At 44.5% G+C, this 14,168-nt stretch overlaps 2 protein-coding genes across 6 annotated transcripts in view; both read left to right on the top strand.

Moving 5' to 3' along the window:
• The window catches only part of shc1 (SHC (Src homology 2 domain containing) transforming protein 1), a 30,063-nt gene extending 20,645 nt beyond the window's left edge, over positions 1–9,418 (top strand). For 4 of the 5 annotated variants that reach the window (XM_070551192.1, XM_070551191.1, XM_070551193.1 and 1 more), the window contains 9 exons: positions 1,634–1,753; positions 3,349–3,402; positions 3,720–3,771; positions 5,701–5,827; positions 5,897–6,050; positions 6,321–6,378; positions 6,647–6,763; positions 8,929–9,176; positions 9,251–9,418. In XM_070551192.1, coding sequence (XP_070407293.1) covers positions 1,634–1,753; positions 3,349–3,402; positions 3,720–3,771; positions 5,701–5,827; positions 5,897–6,050; positions 6,321–6,378; positions 6,647–6,763; positions 8,929–9,176; positions 9,251–9,379 — 1,059 coding nt within the window. In that variant the 3' untranslated portion in view covers positions 9,380–9,418. The remainder of the gene's footprint in view (positions 1–1,633; positions 1,754–3,348; positions 3,403–3,719; positions 3,772–5,700; positions 5,828–5,896; positions 6,051–6,320; positions 6,379–6,646; positions 6,764–8,928; positions 9,177–9,250) is intronic. The other variant, XM_015950632.3, reaches the window with a different exon arrangement.
• A 3,310-nt stretch (positions 9,419–12,728) lies between these two features.
• On the top strand, positions 12,729–13,495 carry lenep (lens epithelial protein). The gene is made up of 2 exons (XM_015950667.3): positions 12,729–13,241; positions 13,363–13,495. The coding sequence occupies exon 1, from the start codon at positions 12,955–12,957 to the stop codon at positions 13,147–13,149; it is 195 nt and encodes a 64-aa protein (XP_015806153.1). The 5' UTR covers positions 12,729–12,954; the 3' UTR covers positions 13,150–13,241; positions 13,363–13,495.
• Positions 13,496–14,168: the final 673 nt, after the last annotated feature.

A 14,168-nucleotide genomic window follows, 5' to 3' on the forward strand; every position in this document is an offset into this window, starting at 1 on the left:
ACAAGACACCTCCCGTGTGTCCTTGCTCAGCTAGCTAAACGGCTAACAAACGGAAAACACACGCCTCGGTAGAACATGAACATTGGAACACGTCTTGGTGGCTCCCGATGACGTATCTCCTTGGCAACCGGGGCGGGGCCAAGACATCAAGGCAGGGTTCCTTGGCATTGAGAAACACTCGTAGTCTAGTTCACTAGGCTACCTTATCACCAGATTCTTGCCAATACACACTCATAATAACAAGAAACTGAAGGTGATGAAAGCATTAGTAAAATAAAGATGAATGAATGAATTGCTATGAGAACGCTTTGATCTTTGACCATCGCTACCCAAACTTTACCCTAATCCAAATAGTCCAGTGGTCTGAACTCAAAAGTGAATGGTTGTGGAAGCTCACGTCTAACTACCCGGTCACACAGAGAGAACTTGTTCTACGCTGGTTGTACACTTGTGTGGTTAGTGGGCTACTAACAGGTGTGGTTAGTGGGCTACTAACAGGTGTGGTTAGTGGGCTACTAACAGGTGTGGTTAGTGGGCTACTAACAGGTGTGGTTAGTGGGCTACTAACAGGTGTGGTTAGTGGGCTACTAACAGGTGTGGTTAGTGGGCTACTAACAGGTGTGGTTAGTGGGCTACTAACAGGTGTGGTTAGTGGGCTACTAACAGGTGTGGTTAGTGGGCTACTAACAGGTGTGGTTAGTGGGCTACTAACAGGTGTGGTTAGTGGGCTACTAACAGGTGTGGTTAGTGGGCTACTAACAGGTGTGGTTAGTGGGCTACTAACAGGTGTGGTTAGTGGGCTACTAACAGGTGTGGTTAGTGGGCTACTAACAGGTCGCTGACTAACCAGTCGCTCTCGGGTCTCTCTCCTCCCTACTTCCTACAAGGGACGCCTTTTTAAAGCGTCTGGCTAAAAAACACTTCACATTAACAGACGCAGTCTCCGCTTTAAAGATGTGTGTGTGTGTGTGTGTGTGTGTGTGTGTGTGTGTGTGTGTGTGTGTGTGGGTGTGTGTGTGTGTGTGTGTGTGTGTGTGTGTGTGTGTGTGTGTGTGTGTGTGTGTGTGTGTGTGTGTGTGTGTGTGTGTGTGTGTGTGTGTGTGTGTGTGTGTGTGTGTATAAAACTATAACCCTCCGCCCAACCGTCCATAAAACAGGTGGCTAAATCCAGCTGCCTGCTGGGTCGGACGGAGGAATGTCTGGAAGCGGAGACGGAAAAACTAGGGTGAATGAAACTCATGATTCAGAAAGATGCTGATGGAGCCTTTTTCTGTGGTTTTTTATCCGTTTTGTTACGAATTTTAATGAAAGCCATGAAAACGGGAGGGTCTGCTGTGACACAACGCTGCTGGAATGGCTGGTGTGATGTTGGCCGAGCCCACCTCGTGCGGACGCTCCTGTTTGTTAGTCACAGTTGTCTCAGAGACCAGATCGCTTTCACAATTGCAGCTGTTCTGCCATTCCCACACACACACACACACACACACACACACACACACACACACACACACACACACACACACACACACACACACACACACACACACACACACACACACACAATGAAGGCCTTCTGCTTTCTTTTTGCTCTGTACTTTGTAACTCATGGTTTGTACGTTTGTGCTTTTTGCAGCCCGCCCCTCGCGGTTTGATGTCCATCTTGGGAAAGAGTAACTTGCAGTTTGCGGGCATGACAATCAACCTCACCATCTCGACCAGCAGCCTCAATCTGCTGGCTTCTGACTGCAAAGAGGTTAGACGGAAAGCCGTTTGTTGGAGACTCTGCTGTTTTCTGAAGAGATCTCTGAGCTGATGTGTTCCTGAAGGTCGTGAGTCAGAGATTCACCTGATTTTATGAGTTTTCTGCTCTAGCTTGAGTAGAGTAGAGTTTCATGTGGTTCCACAGAGGTTGGTAACCTAAACTTGGACTGTGAACACATTAATAGCCAATAAAACCAATCAGGAGGACGTAAAGCGGGGGTAGGCCGATGAGACGTTATATTTTTCTTGCTTGAAACACTTTTCCTACACTCTTACCGATGACAACTGCTAAATCAATTTTTTGTTAAAAAATTTTTGAAATATTTAATTGCTTCTGAAACCCTGGAAAACCTCATCCATTCATGGTGAACGTTTTGGATATTAATGACTGAGCAGGGCTTCCTGGTGTAACCGACGGAACGTTGCTTTTCCTTTTGAAGTCTGGTTCTGTTGCTGCTGGGAAACATTTCAGAGACGGACTTACTGTCTGGGAACGAAGCCTGTCCTCTGTCGGCTGGTGGAGCCATCAGTCAGTTGCCTTGGCAACGCTCGTGTGACGGGAGGCTCGGGTTGGGTTGTGGACCGGTTGTTTGTGGGGTTTTCCCCAGACTGTTGGTGGTACCGAGCTTTGTGATGTTGAAGTTAATAAAAAACCACGAAAGCTAAAAGTCGTCTCGTTTTTCATCAAAACAACGCCTCGCTGTGATAGCTAGCATGTTAAGTTGTTATGCGGTTACTTAGGTGTGTTGTGTTAGGAGTTATGGCACTGAAGGTGCCAACAACGGGTCGAAAACACAAATCAGGAACAAGGATTTCACGTTTCTGTATACTGAAGGTGTGGCTTAAGGGGGGAAAGGGGGTTGGTTGGACCTTCCAGTTGTGAATTTTCAGAAAGTAGTTAGCTTGATCAAGAAAAGCATCTCCTGTCCCACTTATAGGTTCATGCTACACCTCATACCATCTTCAGCTCGTTCGGACCACAGCCGGCACAAAAATGGCTCCAACCTCCAAAACTGTGGCTTTATTTGTTAAAAGTTTAGCGTTCTGGGACTTTCCGACTTCGATAGCTAAACGGTTCTGATCTCTATCCCAGCTGAATGCTTTGATGAGAACAGGTCATTTAGTGAAACCCAGATTAACCCGAGTCATCCCACTTGGTTTGCTCTTAATGCAACACAAACTCCTCCTGACTGACCGTGGTATTTGGAGCTGGCACCCGACAGGATGCGATTCTCTCCTCGGGCCCCTAATGAGCTAATAGCCGCTGAGTGGTGCCTATCTTTGGGATGGCGGTATGTTGGTGTGGAGCATTAACACACAGAATGAGCATGTTGTAGAGCACGCGTCCACAGATGAGGAAGCAGACACAAACCACTCTGTTGAGCATCATCCACCCTTAATGCCGTTATTGATTCAGCACGGGTGGCTGTTGCAGACGGGTAAAAAGGTGCTCCATCCGAGCAGCAGCTTTCTCCGTAACGATCCCAGACTCCGCTCTCCATCCACACACTTTTATTTCACTTCCCACAGACTTCCTCACATCCATTCTCTCTTCTCATTCTGCCTTATTGTTATTTTTCTCTGCAGATTATCGCCAATCATCACATGCAGTCCATCTCCTTTGCTTCAGGAGGAGACCCAGTGAGTCCCCCCCCCCCCTCTTTCTTTCAGCTCAAATCTCACTCTGGCCTTTCTTCAAGTGGCATGTTCTTCCTTCCTGTCTGAGTTCCACTTGCTCTGCTGCTGCCTCACTGGCCTCCATCGCATCACTTCCTGCTGCTGTTTTCCAACTCGCATTCAAAACTTGTTATGACTAAAGCTTCGGTGTTGTCTCTTTTCCCGTGTTTCTTCTCCTTCTCAGTCCTTTCAATCTCAAACCTGGCCTTCACTTTTTCCTTGTATTGATTTTTCCCTCTCTGCTCCTCCTCTAACCGCACTCCCCCGTCTCGCTCCCACAGGATACAGCTGAGTACGTAGCATATGTGGCCAAAGATCCAGTCAACCACAGAGGTGAGCAGCAAAAAAAAATCCAAACATTTCTGCAGAGGTTGGCAGGGGCGCCTCCAGAAAATTTTGGTAGGGGTGGCCAGATGGGGCCAAAGAAATTTTTGGGGTGGCACACCTAATTGGTCCTTGTGGTAACTGGGAGAGTTTAGTCTGTGGAGATGTGCTGCATTGCGCCTTTATTCATTTTTATAAAAGTAACAGTACGTATCCAAAACATTTACTTTAAATTTTACAAACACAAACGTTTTAGAAAAATGCATTTCAGTTTTTTTAAAATGTTACCCCAATTTTTATTAAATTTTTTTAGGTTTATTCACCTGTGTGTTGCTGTGTTCACAAAAAAAAACTACGGTGATAAAAAAAAAAATTTTAATGGTGAGCAGCAGAAACAAATGTATATTTTTTTATTCTGATTATTTCTTTACTCATTAATTATAATATTTTTATTTTGTTTTACAATTATGTCCTGAATAAACAAGATAAATATGGTTTGACTGAACATTAATATGATTTGTTAACACTGGCTTTTCCTGGGGGGGGCAGCAATTTTCTAGGGGTGGCCATGGCCACCCCTGGCCACCCCTTGGGGGCGCCCTTGGAGGTTGGACATGTCAGTTAGAACAAAATCAGAGATTTATTTCGTTTCTGTAGACCTTCATCACATCCTCTCACCCAGGAGTCCGCCGTTTCCTGTGTCGACTTAGAGCAGTTTGGTTAATCAGAACTTCAAATGACATTTTCAGCAAGTACTGTAAATAAATGGGGCACGGTTTTTTCATTGGAACTTAAATGAGTCACATCGTGCTCATGAAAGGCTCATCTGCTTTGGCGTCACAAACCCAGTGAGCAGAGACACGGAGGAGGTTAGGGATGTGAGGATAAACGCACAGATGCAGCCGTGGGCCCACGCACTTCTCAGATTTAGTCTAGATGCATCCGTTTATCTCGGTTTTGCATCAATAACATCGATTAGGTAAAAGGTTTATGAGCAGTTTGAAAAGTAAAAGTTTATTTCTGTGTGTGACGATCGGAGCTCGCATTTATCTCTTGTTCTAGTCTCCAACTCTTCTTCTGATGCCATTCCTGCCGTTTAGCTCTTTTTAACAGGTTTTTTTATATTATGCATCAAAGGTGAGAAACATACAGTATTAGTCGAGTCTTCTGCCCCTATTTCCTGCATTAACCACCGACAGAAAACAGGGACAGGGACACGCTCGAGTCTGAAAACGTCACACTCCTTTAGACAGGAAACCGCAGAGAACGTCTCAGCCAGTAGAAGCTAACCGTTAGCATTAGCAACTCCACCACACAGCAGAACTCCTCTAGGCTTGTGTTGTTTGTGGAGATAAAACATCAACGTTGCAGATCAAACGGAGTCAGTGGTAGTCGTGTTGCTGTTAGCCAATCAGAGGAGAGACGGCCACATGTCATGAATATTAATGAGTAAGACTCCAACTCTGACCGTTTTCCCCTCCTCAGACTACTTCCTGAAACAGGGGCGCCAGAGCTTTTTTCCACAGAAAACTCCCAAGGCCATCGTTCAGACCAGAGACTGTTGCAGATTTATTGAAACAAGTGAATGACTTAAATCTCTCCTTAGTTTTTTATTTGTTTGTGAATCCGGTTTTATGAAGGTGTGAGTGGTCATTCCTTCATGAAGCAGAGAAAACGTTACGTTAACTGGTGTTTAATCGGTTTTAGCTGCACTCGTATTTTTAAAGAACCCGGTCGAAGGCCGAATACCCGGTCGACCGCAGACCAGACGCATCCATCAGATGAGTGAAACGTCTCCTTGTGGTTCTGACTTGCTTTGTTCTCTCAGAACATGCTAACGTCAACTCAGTTTAGACTCCTCTGGAATAATCTTCATCATGTAATCCTTTAATCTGTAGACATCGTGCTGCTCTTATTTGTTTCCCTCCTCGGTTTCAGCTTGTCACATCCTGGAGTGCTCAGAGGGTTTAGCCCAGGAGGTCATCAGTACCATCGGCCAAGCGTTTGAGCTGAGGTTCAAACAGTACCTGAAGACCCCCCCCAAACTGGTCACGCCTCACGACCGGTGAGCAGCAGCTCAGCCTTGTAGTTGGTAGATCTGAAGCCTCTTTTGTAACCCTCCCGTCTCTGTCAGGATGGCTCCATTCGACGGCTCGGCGTGGGAGGAAGATGATGATGAATTCATTCTCCCTTCTGTGCCGGAGGTCCCCTATTATAATAATTTCCCTGGAAAAACGCCTCCCCCTGGCGGCCTGGTTGACATGAGGACCCGCCCCGGAGCCACGCTGGTGAGGAGGAGGAGGAAGAGGCGTGTTTCAGACATTATTCTAGCAGAGATAATTAACCACGTTTGTTTTTGACGCCGCTAAATCTCAGACCTAATGTGACTGATGTCCTCAAACCCAGTAATGCTCACATTTATCGTAGGAAACCAGCGTGACAGGATGAGCTGATGTTTTTACGTGTGTGTGTGTGTGTGTGTGTGTGTGTGTGTGTGTGTGTGTGTGTGTGTGTGTGTGTGTGTGTGTGTGTGTGTGTGTGTGTGTGTGCGTGCGCAGCCCTACGGACAGCCAGGTCAGAGTGACATTCACAAGCAGCCCCTGCCTCCTCTACCAGGTGAGCTCTGCTCGTCAGCAGCTGCTTCGCTTCAGAAGACCTGATCAGGCTCAGAGTGAAGACTCTTGTCATCATGCTTCATTCAGATCTCTGGTTTTTTTCTCCCGAGTTTCTCGGTTTATTCCTGTGGTAGAAATTAAACACTCTTTAGTCTTTAATCCTGACGATCCCTCCGTCTCTAGTTAACCAAGTCCCTCTGGGACAAGTGAAGCTTTCTGATTCTGATAGGTTGCTTGAATCTCCCTGATGACTGTGTGTCCTTTTTCAGGCGGCGCTAAAGACGGGGCTCGAGAGCTGTTTGACGATCCCTCATACGTCAACGTGGATAAGTCCCGCCCTCCAGTTGCGTCAAATGGAAATGCTCACAGAGATGCTTTAGACATGAGTACGTATCCGTTTACGGTTGAGTTTAAAGCTGGGACTTTCCAGATGTTTGTTTTTCTCGCTCCGACTTTCCCGATTCAGCGGCCGAACGACGTCTTCAGCCTGTTCTAAACCTGTTCACCACCACCAGGTGGGCTGGAGCAGAGAAATGTCTAAAACATGCAGAGTAGGAGCACAGCAGTACTAAACACTTGTGTGTGAAATATGTAGTGCATTCCTACAGATGTATTTTGGGTTTTTAATTATGATCAATAAGAAGTAAATTTCAATATAAATATGGAAATCCAACCTGACTGATCCTTGAATGTTTAACCAGAAGAATTTGGATTCTTTGTAATTCAGGGATCGTAAGCACACAAGTCAAGTTTATAAAAATTAAGAAATGTATTTCGTGAACAAATTATAAGACATGACAACCGTGACAGCACTGATGTGTGTCGGAGTGTTTTGTTGTAGTGTAATGTGATGTTTATCAGAACCCTCGTATTTGAAGAAACCGAGTTCTGAGTGGGATTGAATTTGGTCTGCATTAAGCTAGAAGTGATGGTTTATAAAAACACATCAGACGCAATCTTGTCGTGTCCACATACCCTTATCGGAGACTCTCTTTTGGATCCGAGATGTCGGGGAGTCCGTGGACCCCAAGGTACCGATGTTTGTAGAAAAAACACGCAGTTTGACCAGGTCAGTCCAGAGTCGTCTCCAGGTCACAACAAACAAGTGGACTCGTTTTGCATCTGAAACGGTTGGACTCTTATGGAGTCGAAGCTTGGTTCTGAAGGAACCGTTTTGCTGTGTCAGCTTTGACGGCTTGTCAAAGATGCTGTGGTTCAAAGAGGTTTGCTCCGGCTGACCGGTCCAGAGCTCTGCTCAAACTGAATCAACTCGGGAAGTGATTCCAGTTTTCTCGATGCTATGATTTTCTGACAAATCAGAATCTGACGTGTTACGGAGGTTTTCTAACAAACCTCAGAAACCACACCTTGCTCAGATACAAGAGCTCTGATTTGTGGATAAGAAAGCAATGTGTCATGAGATTACTTTAACCTTGTCATCTTGTCATGTGTATGAGTGTGTGCTTGTCAAGTCACGTACGCTTATTATCAGACAAATGGATATTGAAAGGACACATTCATTTCATCCTTATTAATTTAAACACAGATTAATCATCCTTATTAATTCAAACACAGATTAATCATCCTTATTAATTTAAACACAGATTAATCATCCTTATTAATTTAAATACAGATTAATCATCCTTATTAATTTCAACGCAGATTAATCATCCTTATTAATTTAAACACAGATTAATCAACCTTATTCATTTAAATACAGATTAATCAACCTTATTCATTTAAACACAGATTAATCAACCTTATTAATTTAACCACAGATTAATCAACCTTATTAATTTAAACACAGATTAATCAACCTTATTAATTTAAACACAGATTAATCAAAACATTTCATTTAACACCTTGTCCGTTCATTACCTGATTTCATTAACCATATAGTTCATTTAATTACGATTTAATTATAAAAGTCCATCTTTTGTTCTGTGAGGCAAGCAACGGATAACAGCAGCTTAGCAGAGAAGAACCTTGGGAAGGGAGCATGTTGACTAAGTATAAACACACACTGTAGAACCTTTCTTGCCGCTAGGAATATTAGATGGGGCACACAGATGCAGACTTATGTCTGCAGCTGACCGGATACTGAAGAGGTCAAACTGTAGATGAAAAACGACCATTTCTGGACGCTACAATTCTAAGCAAATCAACATTTTCTCCTAGTTTTAGTGTGATAACATAACGGCTGCTCTTCAGATTGAGAGCTGAGCCGAGTAGTTTGTTCTTTGATTTCCTTCTAACTGATCCAAATTGAAGAGTTTCTCCAGAGAAAAGGCCTGGAGGAAGATGAGGCAATAAGTGTGTTTGTCCATTACAAGTGCATTTTGTAAAACCTTATTGGTTGGCTGCGTAGAGCTTTCCATTAAAGACGCGGCCCACAATCGATGTGAGCTTCTGTCACTTGGTTTGTGGCCAGTTTGTTCCTCCCTGCAGAAATCCGGATGGTTCTAACGGACTTCCTCTGCCGCCGGGCTCCAGCAGAATGGTGCAGTTACATAAGTATATTTTTACGTTTGTGTGTGTGTTTTCTTTTTAGCACCACTTGATGATGCCCTTGGAGTTCCTGGTCACGGTGGCCCAAACTCACTGGTTGCCATGGCGAAACAGTTGCACAACGAAGTCTGGTTCCACGGCAGCTTGAATCGCAAAGAAGCAGAGAGGCTGCTGACCCGAGACGGAGACTTCCTGGTGCGAGAGTCCGGGACCACGCCCGGACAGTACGTCCTTACGGGGCAGCAGGGGGGTCAAGCCAAACACCTGCTGCTAGTGGACCCAGAGGGAGTGGTAAGGTCAAAGGGCGTCGCTGGGATAAACTTGTGTTTAGGTGCATGGAAGGTAACGCACGTTTGTCTTTTTAGGTGCGCACAAAGGACCACCGGTTCGTAAGCGTCAGTCACCTGATCAGCTACCACATGGACAACAGGCTTCCCATCGTGTCCGCCGGGAGCGAAGTGTTTCTGCAACAGCCAGTGGAGCGCAAGGCCTAAGGGCGCGCACGCACACACACACACACACACACACACACACATGGAAATAAACACCAAAAATCAACAGTCACACGCTTTAGCCCACACAGCAACACTACACTCATCATTAAAAACGATCACACACAAGCCAGAAACATTCACCAGTTTCTTTGCAAAAATCACTTTTTCTTGCTGCTGTTGCCACTTTTCTGCCAAACTGTGAGCTGTAAGCGTTCAGGAACCGTCAGGCGCCGGCGTCCGCCGCCGAGAAGCACCGCTGCAACTTCCTCTACCTGCTGTGAACCAGGGAGGAACGCTTCATGAACATCACAGCAGGTTCTAAAAACACGCAAAGATTACGAATCAGAGCTGCTACCATGTGTGGAACCTGGACGGGACACGAGTGGATGTAGAGCGAGACTTCTTAGATCACGGCTCTGTGTTTGGGAGGGAAAGTCTCCCCCACCTCAGAGCATCGCCGGAGCGTTTCAGGCGAATGGAAAGGTGGCGGTGGTTTGGTGTCGGGCGGCACCGAGCTTAAAGCTCCACCTCTTCCAGTCCTGCTGGAGAACTCGAGGAGGAATTCTGAATTATGCACACACAAGTTCGCTTCCTGTCTCATCAGGAGAGCCTCACCGCCTCCGGTGAACACCCGATCAAGGACTTGAACTTTGACCCCTGGAGAAAAGCCTGTATGCAAATCTGGGACTGCTATACTAAAGACCTTGTGATCATTCTTTTGTTTCTGTTCAGTCTCGTCACTCACTTACACATCTGGATTAGAACAGCTGTATGTCCCTTCGCACACCAAATCCACTCGACACCGCCCGCAACGCCAAAGATCGGGAACTCGGTTGCTAGCGGCAGAAGGAAGCCGTGGGTGATTAACTCATTAGTCATAATGGGCCTGGGCCTGAATCTGGCATCAAAAGGAGATTTCTCTCTTTTTTTTTAGTACACTGATGTCAGTCACACACACACACACACACACACACACACACACACACACACACGTTTAACAAAAAAAACTTCAGAAGGCGGTTTGTGTTCAGTAATACTTTGGTGTGTGTTTGCATCGACAATCTTTGGGTTTTATCTTTAGAGGAAAAGAAAACCTCGTCGAAATGTTTCAAGTGTTCTAAGCAAATAATTTCCATCTGCAGGACGAAAGCAGCATGCGTCGTGGACAGATTGTCTCTTTTCTGTGTTTTGTGAGGGATTTAAAAAAAGAGAGTTGTGGCTCTAGATGACTGCATGTTCGGCCAGATGTCGCTCCTCGTTGGAGGAAGTCGAGGCCGTCTTCTCCTTCCTCGGTTCACGATGTTTTAAATCTTTTACGGTGCCTTGGTTCCTCAATGCAGTCATGTCTTTTTAAATTCAGCCACCTTATGAACTCGATTCAAATGTAGAAATCTGCAGGAGAATCTGCAAAAACGGCGCTCCGACAACGACGAGCGGCGCCGGTGATGGCAATCTCCTCTGATGCACATTCCTGCATTCAGCTCCTAGTCACAGATACTTGATGTCACCTTTAGGGTGGGGTGGGGGGTGTTCTTGATCACCTGTAAATAACATTGATTTTAGATCCGGTGTTGGATTGTTGTTTTCGTTGTGTATTTAAGGACTTGTTGGCCGAGTTACAGAATCAGACAGTACGTCATTGAGGTGGTCGATTTCCAAACCAAATCTAAAAGACTGAAACCAAAATCTGGAGTTGAGAAAAGGGAGTCTAAACATTAAAGGGGTGGTTCGGATTTTAGGAAGAGGGATTCTGTAAAAAGGTAATTATCTTGTGTTAAATGACCTCTGTTTGGAGGAAAGGAGCTTAATTTGGACAGGATTGATGAGCTAAAGGCTAGTCTGAACAGGGCCAAGATCAAAATGGATCACGGTCTTAATCACGGTTTACGTTAACCTTTCTAGCTGCCTGCAGCGGCTGATATTTTCTAATGAGTAATCAGAATTAACTATCATGAAATTAATGGTGAAAGTTTACTAAATAGTTTTAGTTTAACTCAGGGGTGCCCAGTCCTGGTCCTGGAGGGCCGGTATCCAGCAGGTTTTAGTTTTAACCCTTTTTCAGCACACCTGAATTCAATCAGCAGGTCATTAACAGGCTCCTGTAGAGCCTGATGAACTGTTGCACAGGTTATTCAACCACTGAATCAAGTGTGTTGGAACAGAGAAACCACAAAAGCTGCTGGATACCAGCCCTCCAGGACCAGGACTGGGCACCCCTGGTTTAACTGGAGATTTTCTTACGGGTTGTTTTAAAATTAGCAGTTAATTTTGGTCTTGGTCAGACTAGCTGTTAGCATGTCAGTCTGGTGAAAATAAACTCAACCTCTGAACTTAGGCTGTTCGCATGTGTTATCAACATCAGGAATTATTAAAGAGCAAGTCACCCCCTACCAGAGTATTACTCCGCTCCCACTTCCTGTTTGAAAAATGCAACAAATGCTGTTGCCTAGCAAACTGAAAGGGCGGAGCCGCTAACAAATATACACACACAGGCTCACAATGACATTGTGACATCATATGGTACCAGCTAACGTTCTAGGGTACCTCTTAGCCAATAGCGATGGCAGATTTAAATTCAAATGCAGTGCAGAGTTTTTACCTGACGACGGCACAACACTGACAGTTTTAGGCAGAACATTTAAATTTTAACAAAACTTGTTAAACGTGTCTGCAGCACGATTAGACACACACTTTTATAGTTTATCAGAAAAAAAGTTGATTGGGGGGGGGGCTTGCTCTAACCGTTCATAAGTAACCCACTTCAAAGTATCTTAACTATCTTTAAATGTCGTCAATAGTCAAATCCTGGAGTCAGTGTCTCAGACACACACACACACACACACACACACACATGCCAAAGCAACAGCTGTTCAGATGGATCATAAATAGGAAAAGCTGTGTGTACGTGTGTGTGTGCATGCTCGCGGGAGCTTCTGACCCTGTGTGCCATTAGAACCGGTTATCGTTCATCACAGTTGCCTTTTGTTGCATGAAAAATGTTTTTTTTTTTAAGACTTAGTAGTTTGTTGTTGCCAATGACGGTCATCATGTTGATGCTGTTTTTACTTAGAAGCTTTCCAAAGCCAACGGTTACGTTTGAGTCTCGTGCACAAATCATTCTGCTTTCTATTTACTGTTTTGTTTCTGGTTTGGTTCTAGGGAAATGTGTCTGTTTACACCTGTACCTGAAAATATAGATTGCATTTATAAATATATCATTCATCTCCCTTTATGAGTTTGGGTTTTGCTGTGAATTTGCATTTAGTTTGTTTAGGCCACAAAGCACAAGCTGCTAGAATGTGTGAATGAGCGACACACACTGTTCTGCACAAAGAGCAGCATCCGGTGGGATTGTGCTGAAGCTACTAGACCTCCACCGGTAACCCGTGCAGAGATGAAACACACGGTAAACAAAGGCTGCAGCGTTCGGAGAGAAAGCCCTGGATGTGAGTGCAGGTAGTTTGCTGTTGGAGAGGAAGTTATAAGTAGTAAGACAATGACGCTGAACTCCAGTGAAGTCCTGGTCTGATCCTGTTTGTAAAGCAGCAACTTGGATTTCCCTGACGGCACTAGCGATGCACCCTCAGCGCCCTCTCCCCCAGGCCGTGCCTTCCTCCTCTCTGGGACAACACCTCCGGGACATGGCGATGGGTCTGGGACGGAGCAAGAGCTTCCTCGGTGGGAATGCTGCCTACGGTTTCATCCAGTCGGCTAAAGAGTGTCTCTATTTCCTCCTCTGCTGCTGGTGCATCAAAGAGATCCTGGACTGATGAGCCGAATGGAATTATATTTAGAAGAGTTTTTATTTAAATTTTATTTGCTTCTTTATTACAGTTTGATCCACACTTCCGGGAAAGTACCAGTAAGTATAAAGTACTTCTACATACTACAATAAACTCTTTGTATTCTAAATTGGTGTTGTATCTGATGGTGATGTTACGGCAGTTTTTCTAGGTTTTTCAACCTTTTTGTGTTTGTTTTAGTGTTTGTAGGATGCTACAGATCCACGAGAAGTTTCCGCTTCAACTTTGCAGAAACGGAGTGCTGATTTCTGGAGATCTGCCACCTTGATGTTAACCGATGTGACCATTAATGAATAAATAAATTAACTAATTAGTTTGAGTTTTATTTTCATTTGTGTTGAACGTGGTGTAGGTGCACTTAACAAAGGGCACGATGAATGAATTTTCAGCAAAACTGTTAAAAATGATGGTATTTATGAGAGGTGGGACAAGTCTCTGAATTCAAGCTCAATTCTCAATGTTGAGTTCAAGTTCTGTGACATGACTCAAGTCCAAGTCTCAAGACCAGCAAGTAATGCATGACGGAGTCTCAATTTAAGTCCAAAACCTCCCAGGTCAGAGCTGAGTCCTCAGTTCCCAAACAAGTGTTTGACCAAATAAATAACTGAAGTAGAGTAGCTGCAAAAAAGAGCAGAAATGCTAGCCTGGCAAGCCAGACTATATATGTGAATTTACAGTCTGGCTATATTATGTCAGGAATTATGATAATTAGGATAATTAAGCTATTGGGCCAGTTCTAGTTTCTGAGGTGTGGTGAGCAACAACAATAAGAGCCAGAGACAAAAAAATTTAAATAGAACAGCTGGCAATTTCATTATACAAAACTAATGAACACACAGCTGACAAGCACCGAAATATCACTTCAGCTGGATGAAATGTTATTTTTAACCTTTATCTCTGGGTTAAAGCCCAACTAAAAGTTTTGTTTTAGTTCTTTTAATCTATCAAGTTTGTTTTATGACCGGTCATCTAATTTTTAGTATTTC

The sequence above is a fragment of the Nothobranchius furzeri genome, chromosome 5 (genome assembly GCF_043380555.1).
Source record: "Nothobranchius furzeri strain GRZ-AD chromosome 5, NfurGRZ-RIMD1, whole genome shotgun sequence".
NCBI lineage: Eukaryota > Metazoa > Chordata > Actinopteri > Cyprinodontiformes > Nothobranchiidae > Nothobranchius > Nothobranchius furzeri.

What these genes read in the sequence shown, in the direction of transcription:
- lenep (XM_015950667.3), top strand. Translation starts at nt 12,955, where the DNA reads ATGCACCCTCAGCGCCCTCTCCCCCAGGCCGTGCCTTCCTCCTCTCTG.